The sequence below is a fragment of the Leucopleurus acutus genome, assembly GCF_964270905.1.
Source record: "Leucopleurus acutus genome assembly, chromosome: 11".
NCBI lineage: Eukaryota > Metazoa > Chordata > Mammalia > Artiodactyla > Delphinidae > Leucopleurus > Leucopleurus acutus.
The window spans coordinates 13547096-13569942 of NC_139152.1; the positions used below are offsets into that span (position 1 = coordinate 13547096).

General features: G+C 39.8%; 1 protein-coding gene across 5 annotated transcripts; it reads left to right on the top strand.

The window, feature by feature from the left end:
- Positions 1-1628: 1628 nt before the first annotated feature.
- On the top strand, positions 1629-22554 carry MGST1 (microsomal glutathione S-transferase 1). 5 transcript variants are annotated; one of them, XM_082850627.1, is made up of 4 exons: positions 1629-1759; positions 8362-8509; positions 10704-10798; positions 21945-22554. In XM_082850627.1, the coding sequence occupies exons 2-4, from the start codon at positions 8384-8386 to the stop codon at positions 22189-22191; spliced, it is 468 nt and encodes a 155-aa protein (XP_082706753.1). In that variant the 5' UTR covers positions 1629-1759; positions 8362-8383; the 3' UTR covers positions 22192-22554. The 5 variants fall into 5 exon arrangements, with proteins under 5 accessions (XP_082706753.1, XP_082706755.1, XP_082706754.1 ...); XM_082850629.1 differs by lacking the exon at positions 1629-1759 and adding an exon at positions 2173-2256; XM_082850628.1 differs by lacking the exon at positions 1629-1759 and adding an exon at positions 2216-2288.
- Positions 22555-22847: the final 293 nt, after the last annotated feature.

The window sequence follows — 22847 nt, forward strand, 5'->3', positions numbered from 1 at the left end:
ACATTTCTCGTTTGTCTGTTTTTTAAAAGGCAGGATCGGCTAGATTTCTAATGCTTTGTTCTTCCAGATCTTTCTGATTTGATCTCCATTTTCTTTGTTGTAGTGGCTACATTTTGCTGAATGACCTTTGCTCTCCCCACCCCAAATCAGTGACCTTTTAAACTGTTTTAATATTTACTGTGGAATTACTTGTCCTGAACTTTGGCTCGAGTTTCCCTGAAAGATTTCATTATAGGCTTAAAATGGAGGGTTCCAAGTTTGTACCCTTACCTTTACCCAAACTAAAACAAGCTGAAAAAATAACTCATTCTCTTCCTTACTCATCTAAGAGCACACAACAAAGATGAGCAGAAATCTAAATTTTTTCATAACCTTTTTCCTGTTACTGCTTTAGATCATACCCCAATTATCATTCTCATTGCTAAATTGAAATCTTTTCATCCTTAAGTTTAGTGGCAACTTCTTTTTTCTGGCTTTTGTGTCTACCTGATTGTAAACTCCTTGAGCACAATTATTTGATGTTATTTATCTTAGTTTTGGATTTTAGCATCAAACCAAGTGCCTTGCATTCACGACGTAACTGTCTACTAAATTCATTCATTATAGGCAAGTGCTGATTATTGTGCCAAAGACAGTTTCATATATATAACAGACAGGTAATAATTGTACATGGTTTATGGAGAGCAGGAATCCAGTATTTATTCATTGATTGATTAATAGTTTGAAGTCATTTTATGATTAGAGCATCAGATGAGTTTGGTGCTCCTTTCTTTTCAAAAACCTGTTAGAACTGCTCAACTGGAATTCTGTATATCAATTATTTAAATAATAGTTCACTGTACCTTTTTCTGTAAATTTATCCACAAGATTAGAGCTGTATTACCTCATAATAAATGAAAAGAGTCTTTTAAATACTTGTAGTACTAAAATCCCTTGGCAGGAATTCAGAATTATCTCACATTCTGCCCTATTCCAGTCAGTATCACAGCCAGGTTCCAGTGTACATTACCAAGATAGGAGAATAAATATATGTAGTTTTCAAAAGACACAGACAATGAAAACGAAGCACTAACGTCTGCTGATGCTAGATTTTCCGATACTTCTACTGATATGCTCCTACAGAAACTGTTCTCAGGCCTGTGATTAATTGCTGTTTCCTAGAGCAAACTGGTAAATCTTACTTCCTTTTTTGGTAGAATATGGATTTGTCCATCAAATCTTAGCTAGTCCTGGAGGCACCCTTTAAAGTCTAAAGGAGGTAGAATTAGGACAAAAAAAAAAAAAAAGCAAGTACACCACACATAGCAGGTGGTAAATGGGTGAGAAGTATGACCAAGTGAGAAGTAACGTAGATGGAAAGCATAAATCCTTAAACATGTTTACATAAAGCCATGGAAGTTAGATCCATAAATACTGTTGTGGGTACTAGGAAGCTTGGAAATATCCTTAATCTAGATATTGGTGTTAGAATAACTACACCTTCTAACCCTAACATTCTTGAAAGTCCCTGCAAAAAACCATACTAAACTGATTGTGTAATGAATTGTGTAATGAACTGTAATGATCCAGTTTAAGCTCCTCCAGTTCCATTTTGGACTCTGAACAGGAGGGGACAGAATGAGGAGGCAAATTGTCTAGGATCACGGATTTGGAAGACTGGAAGACTATAGGTGATCTTCACCAAATGTTACATTGTGTCAGTGCCAGCCTTTCGAGGAAGCTTTGCCACCAGAGCAGGGAAAGAGAAGTTCAACAAAAGGTAATTGATTTATCAAAGACTTCTAATCAGCGTCCCCCCAGCCCCCGAGATTTGAATATTCTCTAAAGCTTTCAAAGCTTTCAACATTGAGATCTTTTAAAATTGTTTGCTGCTACATAAAAGTCGGCCTCCTTTCCCTCCTTTCCCACGCCCAAACTTGATGTGTCCCAATACAATGGCTAACGTCCCGAGGCGCTGCAGAGGGGAAATGGCCTTTCGGGCGGAGACTTTGCGCCGGCGCCAAAAAGAAGGGTTCAGAGAGGAGAACCGGTGGGCGGGGGTTACTCCAGGGGGAGAAAAATCAGGCGATTTAGGGGAGGGCCTTGGCGAGATTGGAAGTCGTGCTTTCGGCGCCCGAGAGCAAGTTCCGAGGAAATTAACCAGAGAGGGCGTGGCGCCTGCCTCCCACCCGCCCGCCCTCGCAATGAAAGTCACCGAGCGCCTGCGCAACCCGCCTCTGGGACCAGGTCGCTGTCTTTCTCCTGCTCGGATTCCCAGTACGTGCCCGGGAGGGGTGTGTAAGCGGCGGGTAAGGAGAGGGAGGCGGCGGGAAGGGGACCGGGGTGGCAGGTGTAAGCTTGAGGGTCTCTGCCGACCTGAAGCTTCTTTGTTCCATGTAGCTGCTATATGTTTGCTTTTCAGTCCATCACTTTTAAAAGGGAGTTTCATTCCTGTCCCCCTTGCAGGCGAATTGTCAAGCTCCAGGACTAAAACTTGAGAGAATAAGTCTTTTTGTGTTTAAGTGATGATTGACCCACTTTGTATTCTCAGACCAAGGTAGCATCCACTTTGAAAGGGCCCCCTTGAACTTTTGGGGAATAAAAAGTACGTGCAAGTAATAGTAATCTAGAAAGTGGCTGCAGTTTAAGCAACTTCTGTTCATCCTAAGGGTGTAAAATCCTGTAGCGGCTCTGAGTTCAAGGGCAAACTGGCCTTTGTACCTCCTGAAAGACAGGACTTGCTTCTCTTGGTTTGCTTTGATAAGCCACAGAAACATTAGCAAAGTTAAAAAATAATAATAATTAACAAAGTGGAGGAGGACATGAATTAGACCCTATTAGATGAATTGGAGATTGTTAGAGTCTGCTGACTGGAACCCTGGGAGGATTCTCAGCCCCCAGGTCTGGAGGCGAAAGCCACATGGAAGGAGAAAGGAAGCCTTCTTTGGGAGTTCAGGCCTCAGCTGTTCCTGCTGTTGCTGGACTGGGGTGGTGGGGACCAGGGTGCATGCAGATTCCATCTCCCTGCTTCCTTTGAAATAGTCCCAAGGCCTCTTAGTAGTCCGGGCACCACATTTATTTTCTCCTTTTTCCTCTGCCTGTTTACTCTCCAAGAACGTGCCAATTGGGCTGTAATCAAACATTGTTGAATGGCCTTGGAAACTTCTCCAGCTAACAGGCTTTAACCCAGTCTAGCCCAGTGTCCTCAGATCCCTAGCCTGCTATGAAAACTAGACACACCTTTTGCATCCCCTGGGAGTTAGGCTGGTGTTGAGTTTTACTGTCTTCTGCTTCTTCCAAAATAAGAGGCCTGTGTGTGTTGACCACCTTTGTTCATCCTGAAAAATGGCAAATCGGTCCAAATTTGAATATTACTCTCTGTGGCAGACAAGGACAGTTTTTCTGAGGGTTTGTTTGAGAGTGGAGTTTCTTAAACGCTGAGTCCAGAAAAGGTCAGCATAGGCCCCTGGTAACGGCCTCCCCCCACCTCCCCCCCCAGAGCCAGAAGCATTTTCCTCCCAACACCTGGGCCCTGAAACTTGCAGGCCTTGTCTGCAGTCACCTCAGTCTATTCAGTAAAATCTAGAACTCATAAACAGCAATGAGACCACTGAATTATCTTTTTTCTTTGTCTCATGGGTACTGTTCTGTTGCTTTAAAAAGTCTAAAATTGCAGAGTCATGGCCATGGGAATGCGTGCTCACATACTGTGTGTTGCACAATATTGATGTAGAAAGGCTGCTATAGATAAGAGAACTTTGCTCTTTTTGGCTAACAGCCTATAAAGAGAAGAGGAATATTTCTCAGTTGGTAGTATCTATCACTCAACCGTGGTAGATACTAAGGGAGCAGGGGTGGGATTCTGGGGGGTGCGGGGGACAAGACAGGAAGGGGATTTGACAGAAGGAGGTCCCCAGAAGGCCAGGGAAGTCTAAAATGTTTAGCCTTGATGGTAGATAGCCCACAAGTTCAACACTTGAGAAAGCTGGGCTCCAGTCTTGGGCCCTCCACTGTGAATTTGGGTCAATTACTCATTCTACCTCTCTGGGCCTCAGTTTCCTTATATGTTAAAGGTAGAGACAAATATTTGCTCTGAGTACCTTAGAGTTCTCCAAATTCTCAAGTGAGATAATGTGATGGCTTTTGAAAACTCTAAAATTGTATCCTCAGTGCCTAGAACAGCACTTATTTACTTACCAAATACTTGTATAGCACTTACTGGGTCCCACTGCCTTTCTAAGCACGTTATTCACTTAATGCTCACAAGAGTCCTGTGAGGGAGGAAGTATTATTAACCTCATTTTTACAGGTAAGGTAAATTAATCACAGTGGGTAAGTGGCAGAGTTGCATCCACCTGGACCACAGTCTAGTTGCACAGTCTGTGTGAGCTCGACACACAGCTCTTTGTCCTTTGTAAAGGCATCACCTCCACATTAGGGGACTGAGCCCCCCACTCTGGCGATATAGGTAGAGATATTCTCCACTGTGCCAACCAATGCTGGACAATAAAAGGAACAATACACTGTCCAAATAGAATACATCATTGGAATCATTTATTTTCTATAACTCATCACCAAGTTTCATGTTTTGCTCTGCTTACTTTTCTTAGATTATTTCTACTGCACTCCTAGACTACTCAAATCACTGAACACTTTACCCTCTGAAGTATTATTACTACTATACTGCTCTCCTCCCTCCTGGTGACCTTTCATGTACAAAGTTTCCACTAACTATTTTTAGAGTGCAGTGCCCAGGCATGATGCAAGTTCAAGGCAACTTACTGACAAATTAGCTTCAAAAAAGAAAGTCTAGATCAGCACCACCTAATTTTGTGCTGTAAATGACCCCTATTTCTTAATGCCTTATCTTTAACTCTCCTCACCCCACCCTCAGATGTGCTGGGAGTGGACCATGTTGATCCTGAGAGGCGATTTGTGGACCCATAGTGTGTGATACCAGAAGCTCCCAAAAGCCACAGACTTGAGCTAAGGCACATTTTGGTGATTGAGAAACTCTCTGTGTAAAGGACACTTTGTGTGTTGTTCACATTTAGAGAAAAAGCCTCCCATTGACCTTTGCCTCCAACTGCTCATGTCTTTGTGTTGTTTTCCCACCAACAGGTCTGGAAGTCTTCTACTTTTTCTCTATCCTTTCTATACCCATTTTCACTGAGAGAAAACCATCCTCTGGTTGCTAAATACACTTCATTCTGAGAACATTGGTGGGGAGGTACAGAAACTGACTTTTAAAATGATGGTTGAATAGCAGCATTTCCTACTTGATAAACTTTTCTTAAATTAAAAAAAAATTAACACCTCTGTTGTGTTTCTTCATATCTCTGTCCAGAGGCATAGGACTTAGGGCTTCCTTATTAAGCTAATTACTCTACCTGCATGCTGAAGGAGAGTGCAGTTTATCCATGACTCCCTCCCCCCCCCCCCGGGCCATACTAGAACAAGAGCAGATACATTAAATGTTGCTAAAAGTATTATTTTGCACTGAGAAACGTCAACTGAAAAAAACACACAACGTGAGAGCTGGGAGTTCAGCTGTAGTTGGGGCTTTCTGAGGACTGTAGCTCTTGAGGAGGTGTGGGTATCAGTATATATATGATTTTGCTGAAGCGGGTATGTGCACTCAAACACACATCTTAGTAGAAGTTTGCTGCTGGTTATGAGGAACAGATGTCTCCACTAACGATGTTAGTGCTTTTCTAGGTATGAGAAGATACAAAAAATTGGGCTCATAAAAATTTCTCCTGAAAATAGCTAACTCTCTGAAGGCCTCTTCTGCCACTTTTCCCCAGAGCACACAGTGCCTCATTCCTGCCCTGCCCTGAACTCCTTTCAGGGTGTGTTAAAGGTCAGCGACGGCATTGGCTAGTGACTTCCTGCTTGTAGAATCAGATGGTGAGTGCTATTTTTAGTTGGCAGCATCTATCTAACATACTTGCTTTCAAGACTGCTGACTGTTGGAGGTGGGTTAATTTGCTACTGTGTGTGTGTGTGTGTGTGTGTGTGTGTGTGTGTGTGTGTATTTAAACTAAATACGGTTGAGCCTTGAACAATGTGGGGGGTTAGGGGGGCCAGCCTTCCACGCGGTCGAAAATCCACGTATGACTTACCTCCGCCCCCTTCTTATACTCGGTTCCTCTGTATCCATGGTTCTGCGTCTGCAGATTCAACCAGCTGCTAATTGTTTAGCATGCTGGTATTTAGTATTGAAAAAATCCAAATATAAATGGACCCACACAGTACAAACCCGTGTTATTCAGGGGTCAACTGTACATTTCTATTTGTCTGAATCCAAGGAGTATATTTTTAGCCTACCTTTTAAAATAGGGGTTGCTTAAGAAGCTTTGGGTTTTTTATTTGCAAAATGGGAGTAATACTTAACTTGTAGCATAATTGGAAAAGGAAGGAAGATAACAGATGGAAGGCGTGCCAGCGCTGCCAGCTGCAGGGTAGGCACTCAGTCAGTGTTAGTTGAATCAGAATTAAGCAGTTTGCAGTCTCTTGAAGGAGACAGTGCAGTGTGGTTGGTATACAAGACGTGAGGTCAGAGACCTGGGTTTGTGTCCCAGCATGGCCGCTAAGTATCTCAGATTTCCATTTCATTCATCTGTAGAATAGATATACTTATGAGAATTATAATTTTATGGTTATGAAAATTATGTAAGGCAATGCACATAAAGTACGTGGTATAATTGGATGTGTAGCCAAGTCTTATAAAATTAAATATACATGTATTATATATGTGATTTATGTCCCATTCAACAGTAACATACAGACAACTGCATGACCGGTAGCAGAGTATAGAAAGATATGTAGGTTTACAGATTATTGGTAGATAGATAGATTGATCAGAATGATCACTCTAGGTTGCGTGCAGGGATTGAGTTTTAAAGGCAGGAACAGATATGGTCTACAGGAGACAACACTCCGTGCTAAGCCTGAAAAATAGCGTTTAAGCTTGGGTATGAGAAAAGATATTTGTTTATGTAGAAGACATAGAAGATGTAGGTAGTGGGGCTGATAATAGAACAGAGGAGGTTAAAAAGAATGACTCTCAGATAGTGTGGAATTTCAGCTTTACCCTAAGTTTCTACCCACTTGGACTTCAGCATCACCCGTGTGTGCCTCTGTCTCCTTCCTGAGCACTTTCCCGGTTATACTTCCGACACCAGACTCAGGGCGTTACCTTCAGTTTACTCCTGACTGCTTTTAGGTGGAAGTAAATATGGAACGTGAAGTGACCTGAAGACTTACGTAAAGTTAATCCTCCTCCCCTTGTGCCTTCTACAAAAGCATCATAAATGCCAATTTTTCACCTTGCATTTGCAAGCCTGTTATTTTATGTTTCCATTATCCTGCTTCACCCTCTTCATGTGTGTTGATGTGAATGATGACCATGGTCTTGATGACAGCAGTGATTGTGAACAGGAGATCATAAACTTTATTGAGGGTTTTCATGGGCCAGGCACTGTGCTAGGTATGTTCCACATGTTACCTCAATTAAATCCTGACAACAACACACTAAGTTAGGAGGTATTACTATTCCTACCTTACGAATGAAGAAATTCAGTTTCACAGAGGCTAAGTCTCTCAACCAAGGTTAATAGCAAAATGGTGTGACTGGAATTAGAACCCTGGAGTCTGAGATCTTGAATACGACTGAAAGGACAAAAGACTGTTCAGTTGGGTTTGTAAAGGAGGACATATGTTAGAACTTAAGCATTTCTAATCAAACATTAATGATACTAAGTACTCTGTACGTAGTTTGATGTTTCTGAAGAGATCCATGGATTCTGTTTTTGTGTGTGTCCAACTTGTGGCTCATCTTGATGCAAAAATATGATTATATTTCTATCTTTAGAGCAGTTCACCTGTTTATTTTCACTTGTAATACCCCCTGCATTTTCATTTTCACTCAGTACTTGTTTGATGTCTTCAAGCTTAATGATATAGAACTAGAAAAAACCATGATAGTATTCATTTTGGCATTAAACCTAACTGATTATTTCTTCTTCACATAACCCAGGATATCTTTTTTTTTTTTTTTTTTTTTTGCGGTACGTGGGCCTCTCACTGTGGTGGCCTCTCCCATTGCGGAGCACAAGCTCCGGACGCGCAGGCTCAGCGGCCATGGTTCACGGGCCCAGCCGCTCCGCGGCATGTGGGATCTTCCCAGACTGGGGCACGAACCCGTGTCCCCTGCATCGGCAGACGGACTCTCAACCACTGCGCCACCAGGGAAGCCCTACCCAAGATATCTTTAAGAACAGTGTGGTTAATGCTGCAGTATAAGCACATCAAGTGACTGTCAAGTTATTTGGGGTATTTCTGTCTGCTTTTTCCTATCTTGTCTAAAATTTTTTTAAGATTCCAGACCAAAATTGAAACAATGGTCGACCTCACGCATCTAATGGAGAATGAAGTATTCATGGCCTTTGCCTCCTACACAACGATTGTTCTTTCAAAAATGATGTTTATGAGTACTGCAACTGCATTCTATAGATTGACAAGAAAGGTAAGACATTGGAGGCAATATTTTCTTTTCAGAGTTGAGATTCTGGAAAGCAATTTTCTTAAATTATTTTTTGTAAAGCCCAGTGGCATATTGTAATACTGCAAATGAAATATGTAATCATTTGGTACAGGCGGTTCTGATATATTTATGGAATGGGTGCTTTTTCCTAGAAACTAGTAAATAGCTTTTTCATTGTAGCTTTTACCTTTTGTCATGCCACTTAGCATATGAGATTTCTGGAGTATCAGAGCTTTCAAGGAAACTTTTTGTGATTTTGAAGTTAATTTTGCCTACTAGAGTTTAGAAAATAGTCATTTTCTAGACAGTGAACTGGTGTTTTCAGCTCTGTTACAGGTCAAGGATATGCCTTTGGGGATAGAATTAAAGTTCTTATTATCAGCAGAACCTCTTATGATTGGGATAAGACATTTGAATTTTGTGTGGTTATGAATTCTTAAGTGGATAATATTTCTACCCATTGTGATAAGAATGATTTTTTTTAAAACTGGAGGCTTGGGGAAGGTGGTAGAAAGTTTTTGAAACACATAACCTATATTCAGGCAGGGTTTATGACAACAGTGATGGGGGTAAAGCAAAGCTACATTGACAAAGTTAAATGCTCTTGACTGGTGTGGTTCCTGTGCCTATTCAGCAGCTTCTTTCTGGAAACCATCATTTCTCTTTTAGTCCCTGTCCTGAGTTTTTGTCCTCCAGAGCCTTGCTTTTATCTAGAAGTCACAGTCCTTCCTAAGGTATTTCCTCATTACTGTCTTGAGGTGTCATTTCTTCCCAGGGATATCTGCATTTTAATGGGGGGCACATACCCACATGTTTAACTCTGTAATGGGGCAAGGTGTTAGAGCAGCAGGCTATAAAGTGGCTGCTACCACCAGATCCACACTGTCCTCTAGAAATGTCATGGCACCAAGGATAGCAGAAATGTTGCTTGTCTTAAAAGGAGAAGGGAATTCCAGTTTGTGGAGTGCCAGTGATATATGTTAGGAGCCATGCCACTCTGTGTGTGTGTCGGATCATGGAAGCATTTTACATAATTGTTAGCATTATCATGTGAGATGAGCATTACTGTTCCCATTTTATAGATGAGGAAATACAAGTCAGAGAGATTAAGTAGCTTTCCCAAGGTTACACACCAATAAAGGGTGAGGCTGAGATTCAAATTCAGATTGGTTTAAATGAAAATCTCATGCACTTTACGTTGTAATACCTTTATTTACTTATGCGAAATGTATTTATTGAACATCTACTGTGTGCCAGGCAATTATTTAAGGACAAGACAGACAGATCTGACCTCAAGAGCTGATACTGTATCACACTGCTGCCCATCAGTTCTCCTCAACATCTTTACCTGAAATAAATGCTCATGTCATATTAAGAAAAATATTATAATATTTATGACGTTCTTCAGCTTAAATTAAGGCTAATTTTAGAGTTCGTGTTTTTCTTTATTATATATTATTAAATACTGGGACATACTTAAATATTTTTAAATGCATGTTTCAAGTTTCAGGGAATGGGGAACTCATTTCAAACATCATAATAATGGCAGGAAGGAATGCATGAAGTATGCCCTAGAACATGTCCTTGGTGTTTATAGGAATGCGATTCAACTTCTTATATTTCACTGTATTGTTCAACGCAAACTTCTAGTTAATTCAGAAAAAGAAAAGAGGCACACATATCCTAACAAAGTACAAAATACTTTTCCTGCCGCTCACCCTTTTATGCTGCATGCCTGTTCTCTGATATCCTTGGCAAGTAAACTTATGACTTTCATATGAGCCAACCAGTTAGAAATATTAATACTCTTGAGGGCAAGTGCACCAACATTACTGTAAAATATGCCAGTTCACCGTAATAGTCAATGAGGACTTAGAATTATGCTCTGTTTTTCCATTTTGGCTTCCTTTTCCCTATTTTTATACATTGGTTTTTATTTACGTTATTTATGCTTCTCTTAAAATTTGTTTTTACACTGTTAATAAAAATTCAGAGCTTAAGGAGAGATGCTTTCTGCTACCCCTGGGTTTGATCTATTGCTCCCATTTGTTTTTTCATAATGGCCAACTTGGATGCCTGTATTTCCTTCCGTTAAAATGTAAATAACTTATCAGATACAGTTACCCCCGTGTTACTTGGCATTTGAAATAGGTTTTTTCCTCGTTATTTGGAATAGGTTTTTGCCAACCCAGAAGACTGCGCAAGCTTTGGCAAAGGAGAGATTGCCAAGAAGTATCTTCGGACAGATGACAGAGTGGAACGTGTACGAAGGTGAACCCACTGTCTCCTGAAATGATTTACTTGATCAAAGAATTTTGGGACCAGAGTTAAGTGAGGATGTTGGGGTCTTGAAGAAAGAAGGAAGAAAAGTCTGTCATTTTACCTAGTCCATATAATTATAGAAAATTAGCGATCTAGATGTCTCCAACTATCACTGTGATTGCACATATTTCCAATTTAGCTTTTCTGTGCACTTTGTTGGGGTTAATGACTTTGTTCTGTGTAGGGATTTATCAAAAGTAATGACAGGTAGGAGGTGAAATGCAGTTTTTGTCATCTTTCTCCAGAGATGAAACTGTCAGCTTGTGTAAAAGGTTGAAGAACTAGGTATTTTTGCATAAGATTCAAAATATGAACTTGGGAAATCTCTCCCTTTCCAATCTCTCTCTCTCTCTTCTTTGTAGATATTATGTTTAATATACTGAGAATGCAATGAACAGTGAAAAGCAGTAAGCCAAGATACCATCTACACAGTTTCCTAATAATACCAGGAATATACTTATTTTAAAAGCACATTGAATTCTAGTTCTGGAGTATATTTCTTAATCCTTGGCATAAAGTCATGTAAATTGCAAACTTTTTTTCATCTTTACAGAGGTATTATTGACAAATAAAATTGTAAGATGTTTGAAGTGTACAATGTCATTTGATATATGTATATGTTGTGAAAGAATTCCCTCTATTGAGTTAATTAACACATCCATCACCTCACATATTTCATTTCCCCTCCTCTCTTTTTTGGTGAGAACATTTAATTTCTACTCCTATAGCAACTTTCAGTTACACAGTAACACAATACAGTGTTATAAACTATAGTCAGCATGTTATACTTTAGATCCTCAGACCTTGTTCATCTTATGACTGACGATTCGTACCTTTTTATCAACCTCTCCACATTTCCCCCAACCTCTAGCGCCCTGGCTACCACTACTTTCTGTTTCTATGAATTTGATTTTTTTCCTTTTGGTAGATTCCGTGTATAAGTAATACCATATAATATTTGTCTTTCTCTGTCTTAATTATTTCATTTTGCCTAATGCCCTCCAGTTTCATCCAAATGACAGGATTTCCTTTTTTTTTTTTTAAGACTAAATAATATTCCATTGTGTGTGTGTGTGTGTATGGTTAGATTGTTTCCATGTCTTGGCTGTTGTGAATAATGCTGCAATGAATATGGGAGTGCAGACATCTCTTTGGGGTAATGGTAGTTCTCTTTTTAATTGTTTGAGGACCTTCCATACTGTTTTCCATAGTGGTTGTACCAGTTTACATTCCCAGCAACAGTGTGGAAGAGTTCCCTTTTCTCCACAACCTGGCAAGCATTCTCTATCTCTTGTCCTTTTCATAGTTGCCATCCTAACAGCTATAATGTGATAACTCATTTTGATTTAGGATGATTGGTGATGTTGAGCACCTTTTATGTACCTCTTGGCCAGTTGGATGTCTTCTTTGGAAAAATGGCTAGTGGGGTCTCCTTTTTTAATTGAGTTATTTTTACTTGTTTATTTGTTTTGGGCTATGGAATTGTATGAGTTCGTTATATATTTTGAATATAAGCCCTTGTCAGATATGTGGTTTGCAGATATTTCCTCCCATTCCATAAGTTGCCTTTCAGTTTTGTCGATGGTTTCTTTTGCTGAGCAGAAGCTTTTTGATTTGATGTAGTCTCATTTGTTTGTTTTTGCTTTTGTTGTCTTTGCTTTTGGTGTCAAATCTAAAAAATCATTGCTAAGGCCAATGTCAAAGAGCTTACCGACTGTCTTTTCCTTCTAGAAGTTTTATGGTTTCAGGTCTTATGTTCAAGTTTTTAATCCATTTTGAGTTGACTTTTGTGTATGGTGTAAGATAGGGTCCAGTTTCATTATTTTGCTTGTGGAAATGTAGTTTTCCTGACACAATTTATTGCAGAGGCTGTCCTTCCCTATTGTGTATTCTTGGCTCCTTTGTAAAAAATTAATTGACTATGTATGGGTTTATTTCTGGACTCTCTATTCTGTTCCTTTGATCGATGTGTCTGCTTTTATGCCAATACAATACTGCCTGGATTACTATAGTTTTTTAATGTAGTTTGAAATCAGGAAGTATGATGCCTCCAGCTTTGTTTTTATTTCTCAAGATTGCTTTGGATATTCAGGGTCATTTGTGGTTTCACACAAATTTTGGGATTTTAAAAAAGTTCTTTAAAAGTGCCACTGGGATTTTGAGAGGGAGTACATTAAATCTGTAGATTGCTTTGGGTAGTGTGGACATTTTAGCAATATTAATATTAATTCTTCCAATCTATGAGAAGAGAATATCTTTTCATTTATTTATGACTTTTATTTCTGTCATCAGTGTCTTATAGTTTTCAGTGTATAGATCTTTCACCTCTTTGTTTAAATTAATTTCTAAGTATTTTATTCTTTTTGCTGCTATTTTAAATGGAATTGTTTTTTAAGTTTCTCTTTCTGATAGTTCATTGTTAGTGTATAGAAATGCAACTGATTTTTTTTCATTGTAGTTTTATTGAAATTTGAGCAAGAATTTGGCTTTGATATTCTCCAACAAAATATTTTTGTATATTGATTTCATATCCTGAGACTATACTGAATTCATTTATTACTTCTAACAGTTTTTGGTGGAATTAGGTGAGTGTTTTTAATATAATATCATATCATCTACAAATAGAGACAGTTTTACTTCTTTCTTTCTGTTTTGGATGACTATTTCTTTTTCTTGATTAATTGCTCTGACTAGGATTTCCAGTACTATGTTGAATAAAAGTGATGAGAATGGGCATCCTTGTCTTGTTCCTGATCTTAGAGGAAAAATTTTTGGCTTTTCACCATTGAGAACCATGTTAGCTGTGGACTTGTCACATATAGCCTTTATTACATTGAAGTACATTCCATCTATAACCAGTTTGTTGTGAGTTTTTATCATGAAAGGGTTTTGGGTTGTCAAATGCTTTTTCTGCTTCTATTGAGAAGATTTTTTAAAAATTTATTTGTTTATTTTTGGCTATGTTGGGTCTTCATTTCTGTGTGAGGGCTTTCTCTAGTTGCGGCGAGCAGGGGCCACTCTTCATGACGGTGCGCGGGCCTCTCACTGTCACGGCCTCTCTTGTTGCGGAGCACAGGCTCTAGAAGCGCAGGCTCAGTAGTTGTGGCTCACGGGCCCAGTTGCTCCGCGGCATGTGGGATCTTCCCAGACCAGGGCTCAAACCCGTGTCCCCTGCATTGGCAGGCAGATTCTCAACCACTGTGCCACCAGGGAAGCCCCTGAGAAGATTTTTATCTTTCATTTTGTTAATGTAGAGTATCACACAGATTGATTTGCAGATGATTTGATTTGCAGATGTTGAACTATCCTTGCATCCCTGGAATAAATCTCACTTGATAATGGAGTGTGATGCTTTTGATCCTTTCAATTAAGCTGTTTAATTTGTTTTGCTAATATTTTGTTGGGGATTTTTGCCTCGTGTTCATCAGGGATATTGGCCTGTAATTTTCTTTTCTTGTAGTGTCCTTATCAGGGTAATACTGGATTTGTAAAATGAGTTTGTAAATGTTCCCTCCTCTTTTATTTTTTTGGAAGAGTTTGAGAAGGATCGGTTGGGTAATGTATTCTTAGTTGGTAGTTTTTTTCTTACAGAACTTTGAATATATCATCCCACTCTCTCTGGCTTGCAAAATTTCTGATAAAAAATTCTGCTGATAATCTTATGTGGGTTCCCTTGTATGAAACAAGTTGCTTTTCTCTTGCTGCTTTTAAGCTTCTCTCCTTGTCTTTAACTTTTGATAAGTTAATTATAACGTGTCTCAGTGTGGGTTTCTTTGGATTCATCTGTTTTGGTACTTTCTGAGGTTTTTGTAGTTGAATGTCTGTTTCTTTCTTCAGATTAGGAACATTTTCAGTCATTACTTCTTTGGGTAAGTTTCTGCCCCCTTTTCAGTCTCATACTTCTGGTACCTCTATAATGCATATATTGGTCTTTTTGAGGGTTTTCCAATAAGTTCCTTAAGCTATTGTCACTCTTCTTCATTATTTTTTCTTTTTGTTTCTCTGATGGATGAATTCTGCTGCACTGTCTTCAAGTTTGCTGAACCTTTCTTCTGCTTCATCTAATCTGTTGTGACCTCCTTTATTGAATTTTTTAATTCAGTCATATTCTTCAGCTCTGTGATTTCTGTTTGTTACTTTAAAAATATTTTCTATTTCTGTTGAAATTCTCACTTTGCTAATGCATTGCTCTCCTGACCTTGATGAGCATCTTATGACCAATATTTCCATCAGGTAAATCACTTATCTCTGTTTCAGTAAGGTCTGTTTCTGTAGATTTATCTTGTTCTTTTGTTTGGAACATATTTCTCTGTTTCTTTGTTTTTCTTTATTCTCTGTGTTGGTTTCTGTGCATTAGATAAAACAACCACCACTCCCAGTCTTGACAGAGTGGTCTCATGTGGGAGATGAACCTTGTCAATTAGCTTGAGCTCCTGGTTTTCTCTCAAGCTTTTGTGATTGTCCAAGCTGCCTTCTTTGTTTCTACTGGCTCCCAGTTTTTGAGTGTGTGCCAAGACTTTTCAAGTGTTCCAAAGGGGAGGATCACAGTCAGCAGCTAGCAGCAAGCAGATTGGAAGCTGGACTCCCAAACAACAGCTGGGAAAGTAGGTAGTTAAGCCCCTTCCAGAGAGAAACTGGGATTTGGGCATTTTTCCTGGGCTCAGGTGTATAGCTGTGGGGAGAGCTCTTGTACCTATTAAGAAACTGCTTCCTTGTTTGCTGTAGTCCTGTGGAAGTCATGAATGCAAACCCCATTGGCTGTCAGAGCCAGGCAATCCAGGAGCCTGTCCCTTCAGTAGTAACTGCAAAAGTTGGGGTGCCAGAAGTGCGTACAAGCTCCTTCCAAGGAGATACTGGCAACTTGGAGTGGGCTAGAGGGAGAAGGTGAGGGATGTGTCTTCTGGCTTCTCCAGTCTCTGAGGAGGATTATAGCCAGCCCCTAGATGCATACTGACTTAGAAGCCTGACCCTCAGCAGCAGCTTTAAAATATACAGATGAATGCCTTTTAGGGAAAGACTGGAAGATGGACATTTTTGCCTGCTCCCTCTTCACGGAGCCTTGGGGGTGGGGGTAGCTGCAGCAAGTGCTTGTGCTTGTTGAGAACTGCTTCTTTGTTTGCTGTATTCCTGTGGGACTTGTGAATGGTAGCACTATTGGCTGTCAGAGCCAGGTGATCCAGAGACCCATCACTTGGGCTGCAGCCATAAAAGCTGAGGTGCAGATGTGTGTAAGCTCCTTCTGGGGAGATACTGGCGACTTGTTTCGGGCTAGAAGGAGAAAATGGAGCAGGTGTCTACTGGCTTTCCTAGGAAGGATCAAAGCCAGACCCTAGATGCAGGCTAACTGGAAGCTTGACCTTTAGGTAGCAGTTTTTAAAGTGTGCAGGTGGAACTCTATCTGGGAAAGACTGGGAGGTCGGCATTTTTGCCTGTTCCCTCTGTACTGAGTCCTGGGGGAATAGCTACAACAAGTCTCATGCACCTGTTAACAACTTTGCTTTTGTTTGCTATAGTCCTTTGGGTCTCCAAAATGCAATCCTCACTGACTTACAGAGTTAGATGTTTTGGTGGGGGCCTGTTCTGGGGTGAAAGTCTTAAAGGTTGGGTCACTAAATATGAGGTCTAAACCCTTTTCTCCTCAGGGAGAAGCTGGGAGTTGAGAATTCCCTTCCGACTGTATGGTGCTGTTCTGGGGGTGGGGTTTATAGCAAGATTTTCTCAGCCTTTCCTTATCCATTTCGATGTGCGTATTTTCTCATTCTCTCAATGAGTAGAAGTTGCTCAGCTAGTTTCTGGATTTCTTTCAGAGGTAATTGCTCCATGTGTAACTGTCCATTTGGTGTATCTGTGGAAAGAGGGGAGTTCAGGAGCCCCCTCTGTCACCATCTTGGCCAAGCTTCTCCCCACCGCAAAATTTTTTATATTGAGATTCCATTGCCAATCCATTAGTTACCTTTTTCTAACATGTGAAACATTAAAGTTATGTACCGTCTTCATTTAGTATTTTCTAATGCTCATCTAAACTGGAGTACAATTCTAGACACATTTCACAGGATAAGCAAAATTATATAAAATTAAAGAAGCAGTGAAGAGTTTTCATAGCCATACTTAAACATTTAGATATTTAGTTTTGTGATGAATAGTTAAGATATGAAACATCATGAATATATTTGACTACACTTCTTCAATTTGTTGAGTATAAATAGATAATGAAATGGGGACTGAAAGAAAAAAATTTACTTCTGTAATTCATGTATCTGCTGCAGCATCAAATCCCTTTGGAATCTAGATCATATTTGCATCATCACTTTTGACTTCCTGGAAAGTCTGAAGCCCCTCCCAAGATCTCTGCAGTTTCCCTTATGGTATTTAGTCTCAAGATTAACTCAGTCTGCAATCCTGCATTTGTGCATGTTTCCGTGTTCTGCATTTTGTTAGGCTGATGTAAACTTGGTTCTTTCCTCAACTCTGTCAACAAACCAAGTTAAAAATGTGATAAAAAATAGACCTGACTAAATCAAGGTGCAGAGTTTACAGTATGGCAACACAAACATTTCAAGTTGTATGTTACAGTGCTCTGTCCTTCAGCATCCTCTCCCTGGGAAAGTTGCATTGTGCCCTTGTCACCTCACAAAATGGTCAGCATTACACCATTTTGCAGGCTGTTTTTTTACCCCATGTACTTCTCTGCTCCTCCAGTACCGAAATTTAATTTTTTTATTTATGCAAAAGTTTAATCTCAAATTATTTATCAAGCAAGAATGGCTTTTCCTGAGAGGAAGTCTATGCTAGATAGTTAGAATAAAATTTTAACTTTTGCTTCACTTAGTTATATATTTGTTAATTCAGCAGTCCTACTGATTAAAGTGGCCAGGTTTTTTGTTTTTTTTTTTTTTTTTTTTTGCAGTACGCGGGCCTCTCACTGTTGTGGCCTCTCCTGTTGCGGAGCACAGGCTCTGGATGTGCAGGCTCAGCGGCCATGGCTCACAGGCCCAGCCGCTCCGCAGCATATGGGATCTTCCCGGACCGGGGCACGAACCCGTGTCCCCTGCATCAGCAGGTGGACTCTCAACCACTGCGCCACCAGGGAAACCCCAAAGTGGCCAGTTTTAAAATGGATTGTGTCAAGAATATGGATCTAAAATAGTCTCAGGAATCTCTCAAAGAATCAATATGAAAATTTCAAACAGTATCAGAGGAAAATTATATGTGTTATGATGAAAAAGAATAAAAATTAGAAAAGGTGAATAAAGCTTTGTGGAGTTATCAAAACCACTAAAGAGAAAGTAAGCAGTTTAAAGCTTTGTCTCATCCTTTTTGTGCATCCCTTTTAGGGAAGGTAATCAAATACATGATGCTAATCATGACCCTATGCTCATAAAATTGCCCAGAACTTGAAAGTGACAACAATTAGACCTTTAGTAGCATTAGTAAGTTTGAAAGGAAGATCAAAGTAAGTCTCACCTATGAAAACTTAGCAACAGGTATTTTATTGGGGGATTTTTAGATTCCTCCCCACTCTCCCTTCCCAGCCCCTACTTCTGTCTCTCCTTGCCCATGGGATTGTATTTCTAAAGGAGAAAGCCATTATCTAAGCTGATCTCATCAGGTTGTGAACAACAAATAAAATTTAGTGAGAATGATTGACCTTAGCTGTGAAAGGAGTCAGTGTCCTTGAGGAGGTGCAGCCACTGTGTGTCCAGCGCCTCCTGGCGATCAGACACTGGCTTTTCAGTGCGGCAAGAAAGAGAGTGTCCAGGAAAGGCAAGGCATCCAGTTTCCAGGTGTATTTTTTTTGAGATCGGATCAGTCCCATCAAAAAATTTCCTACTAACAAATCTCTTTTGGAGATACTTTTCAGAGAAAGAGTTTCCAGAATCTCCACTTTGCATTTTTAACCTAGAATTTTTCTTTTTCATTACTTCCACATGTAATTATCACGTTATTTCTATTAGCATATTTCAGTGACAGGGACAGAACTTGGCTACAAAGGAAGTGAAAATTATGCTTTCAGGTATGCAATAGTGAGAAAATTAATACATTCTACACATATGGAACACTTAATTAAAAATATAAAGTAATATGTGTTGAAATGTCAAGATAAGTAGCCTAAAGTTATTTATATTCTGGGCAGACAGAAATCAGTGATGATTAGAAAACCTTTTACATTATGCATTTATTTAATCCTATCCCATCTTGTTCTAGAAAGAATTCAAGACCAAATGTGTTCCCTACAACAAGGTAAAAGAAAGTTGTACGGTAATCAGGGCAGCTGGAGAAGTACAGGGTAGCATTCAAAAGAGGAAAAGGGGGGTGGTACTTAGGAAGAGGAGAGATGTTTAGAATAGGCTATGTTCAAAGGTAGAGAATACCCCTTCACTGAAACTGTTCAGTGGAGTCCAGGTGATACTCGCTGGGGATTCTTCAAGGAACTGGAGCATGGGCTAGGATTTGAGCCAGATGACTTCCCTTCTGGCCCCAATGCATGAAGGAAGCATTTATTGAGAGATTACCGTGTGTGTCTCACGGTCACTTCTTTTATTGGAGTGCTATAAAATAGCTTTAAGACTGGGTTCCTGCCCTTGAGGGGGAGCAACATTCATGTAGTTAGAGAATGAAATAAAGCAGTCTCCCATTAGATGTTAAGTCGTGAGGTACAGGGTATTAGTTCCTAGGGTATTAAGAATATTTCATAAAGGAAGAAGCTGAAGAATGTTAGGAGAAGGAGAGGAGAGATCACGTCAATTTGGGAAATTTTCTTTGTGGGAATTTGGACATACTGCTGCTGTATGCTGATCATGAAGTACTTTGGGTAAGAGAAGGGAGTCAGCAAGTCTGGTGTGAAGCTCCTTTTGTAGTTGGCCATCCCCTGATAATTCTCAAAGACGTCTAGCAACTCTGGTCAAGGTCAGGGTGATGCTGAGATCCGAGTGGTTCTGATCTGACTAGGAAGGTGTGACTGGTGCATCATAAGCACAGAGCAGGGCTGATGGGAAGGTCAGCCCAGAGCAAGCTTGCCCCAAGGAGCATCTGCCTGAAGGAGAAAGGAAACAGGAACACAGGATGTTGGAGGGGGGGAAATAGACCCCGGTAGAAGGTGGTCACACATAAAGATGGATGTCCACCAGGTATTAGATTTTGGTAGCTGTCTAGGAATGACGTGAAAACGAAGGCAGCTGCCCCTCTAGGATGAGTTCTGTTGTTTGAGCAGAGAAAGGGTTCTGGTGGAAGGGTGATACTGAACTACAGCAGGAGCTGACTGGGAGAGTTGGGTAAGCACGTGCCTGGCTCAGGGTCTAAAAAAGAAGAGCATATAAAATAGCGTAAATTAACACAGAGTATGAGGCTCCACTGAAAACAGGCCTTACTAGGACAATAAGGAATGCTATCTCTGAGACCGTTTTGAGGGCCAAGGACAGGGAAAGAGAATTGAAAAGAGAATAAGATAAAGAGAGAGGGGGAAGCCAGAAAAAAATGGAGGGGCCAGTAAGGTCCAAGGAAGCCCTGCCTTTGAACTTCCTTCCCTCTCCCTCCACTGGAGCTCTTTACCCCTCATTGTCTTTGACTTTCTTCTCTTCTCTTTGCCAATTGCTTAACACAGGCTTAGAAGTAAACATATTTCCACAGAGTCTCACCATTATAGGTTCTTTGCCAACTTTAAAACGCCTGTCCTTTTAGAATGTTGTGAAGGAGAAAAGTAACATGGCCAAGATGGGAGGTGAAGATATATCTGTGGTCCAGCAGGAGAGTTCGAAGGACCCAAACAAATACCCTTGGTGTAATTGGTGAAGCGGGCTCTTCTTTAATAGAAAATAGTATTCCTGTCCTTTCTTGCCCACCTCACTCTCAGTAACCCTTGGGTTATTCCATGAAAGAGAAGGGATAAGAACTCCCATGCCTTTCTGTCTTGGCTTTTATTCAGGAACAGACAGTTGTTTATTTAAATCTTTCAAGACTGTTACTTACCTAGGTTACTGTCGCATTCTTCATACCTTTATGTTGTCATCATCTTTGTCAAAAAGGTGATGAGAAAGGATAATCTACCGGAAACAGGAGAAAGGAAAGGAGGGGAGGAGAATGGTGATCATCGAGCAGGCAATATGTAATAGTTACGTTTTTTGCTAAAAGAAAAGAGAGTAACATAAAACCAATATTTTTCATTTTGAAATATGTATCGATAGCTGATAAGCTCTATCAAAATCTCAATTTCTAGTCTAGATTCTTAAGCAGTTTTTAACTCTGGAGACTTGAACAGGAGTACCAGATTTTTGAAGATTAAGCAGTTTAAAAAAATGTCAAGTCAATAATACATGTGCCTTGTATTCAAGGTGCCATGAATTGGAGGAAAACTTGTGTCTAAACCATGCTTTCTGTTTTCTTATAGCTGTGGTATGAAATCCCAATCAAGGAAATATGTCTTTCTCTTTATTGTCTATCAATTTTGTGTATACTTTGCACTTTGCTCCATCACTACTAACTAATTCCTTTTGCAATTTGAGGATAGGTTGGCTAAATTTTTTCCCATGTTTGAAAGACTAGTTATGTATTCTGTTATATGGATGTGGAGAGCATGAATTTCTTGATATTAAATTGGTAAATTGATTCTTGGCAACCTAGTGGATTGGGTGAATGGGCAAGGGTGGTCTCAGGAGCCATTTTGCAAACTAGCACAAGTGAGGGAGGAGTCTTAAGAAAGATCATAACCAAAACGATTTTGTTCTTTTCGGAAGAGGAGTTTTTATAAGAAGAATCTTGAATTGCTGTTGTATGGACCTTAGAAGAAAAAATATTTTATATGTATAAAAATGGAGTGACTTTTATTATATAGATGCAGTTTTGATAGTCTTGAAAGTGCAAAAAACCTTCTCTGTTGTATGTTGAGATACACTACAAATAAAAGAAACAAGATAACGAGACATTCTAAATAAGAGTCAAGTGGGTAAGGAAGCAAGGGAATTTGAGAGAAATAAAATGAATCTTACTTTGCATGTTTAAGATCCATTAACACTTCTATTTAGTTTCAGAAGAGAGGAAAAAATGAATATATTTCTGCTGATTTTGAAATTTGTGTTTTACAAGTCATCTTTTTCCACAGAGCCCACTTGAATGACCTCGAAAATATTGTGCCATTTCTTGGTATTGGCCTTCTGTATTCCTTGAGTGGTCCAGATCTCTCTACTGCCATCCTGCACTTCAGGCTCTTTGTTGGAGCACGAATCTACCACACTATTGCATATTTGATACCCCTTCCCCAGCCAAATCGCGCTTTGGCTTTTTTCCTTGGATATGGAGTTACACTGTCAATGGCTTACAGATTGCTGAGAAGTAGGTTGTACCTGTAAAGAGAATCATACAACTCATCATCCAGTGATTTTCTAACAATTCTGTACTTCCAATTTATAACAAATACTTTTTAAGATTTTAAGTGGGAAGGGAGCAGAGAAATTAAGATCGGGAAAACCTAGTCTGAATATTAATGTCACCAATATCCTTTATTCTTTTTTAATATTTGCACTAGAAATTTAACATAATTTTTAGCTCTTTTGTCTTATTCTTAAGTACTTTGTTTTAAATTTTGATTGTAATTTGTAACATTATTCAGCATTTCATATTTTAAATCTTTAGAAAGAGTAAGTACATGTATGTTAAACTTGTATTTCAGTATTGCTGAAATCGGCATATGAAATAAAGAATTTAAAGAACGATTTCATTTGGTTTTATTTTTGCCAACATATTTTCAAAAGTTTCAGGGCTTCCCTGGTGGCGCAGTGGTTGAGAGTCCGCCTGCCGATGCAGGGGACACGGGTTCGTGCCCCGGTCTGGGAAGATCCCACATGGCTCAGAGTGGCTAGGCCCGTGAGCCATGGCCGCTGAGCCTGCGCGTCCGGAGCCTGTGCTCCGCAACGGGAGAGGCCACAACGGTGAGAGGCCCGCGTACCGCAAAAAAAAAAAAAAAGTTTCAATCCTACAGAAAAGTAGTACAATGAACTTCTATATG

Excerpts from the sequence above, each read along its gene's own strand:
- MGST1 (XM_082850627.1), top strand. The coding sequence starts at position 8,384 with ATGGTCGACCTCACGCATCTAATGGAGAATGAAGTATTCATGGCCTTT. Across the intron at positions 8,510-10,703 it reads TCTATAGATTGACAAGAAAG|GTTTTTGCCAACCCAGAAGA; the intron begins GTAAGACATTGG and ends TATTTGGAATAG. Across the intron at positions 10,799-21,944 it reads AGAGTGGAACGTGTACGAAG|AGCCCACTTGAATGACCTCG; the intron begins GTGAACCCACTG and ends CTTTTTCCACAG.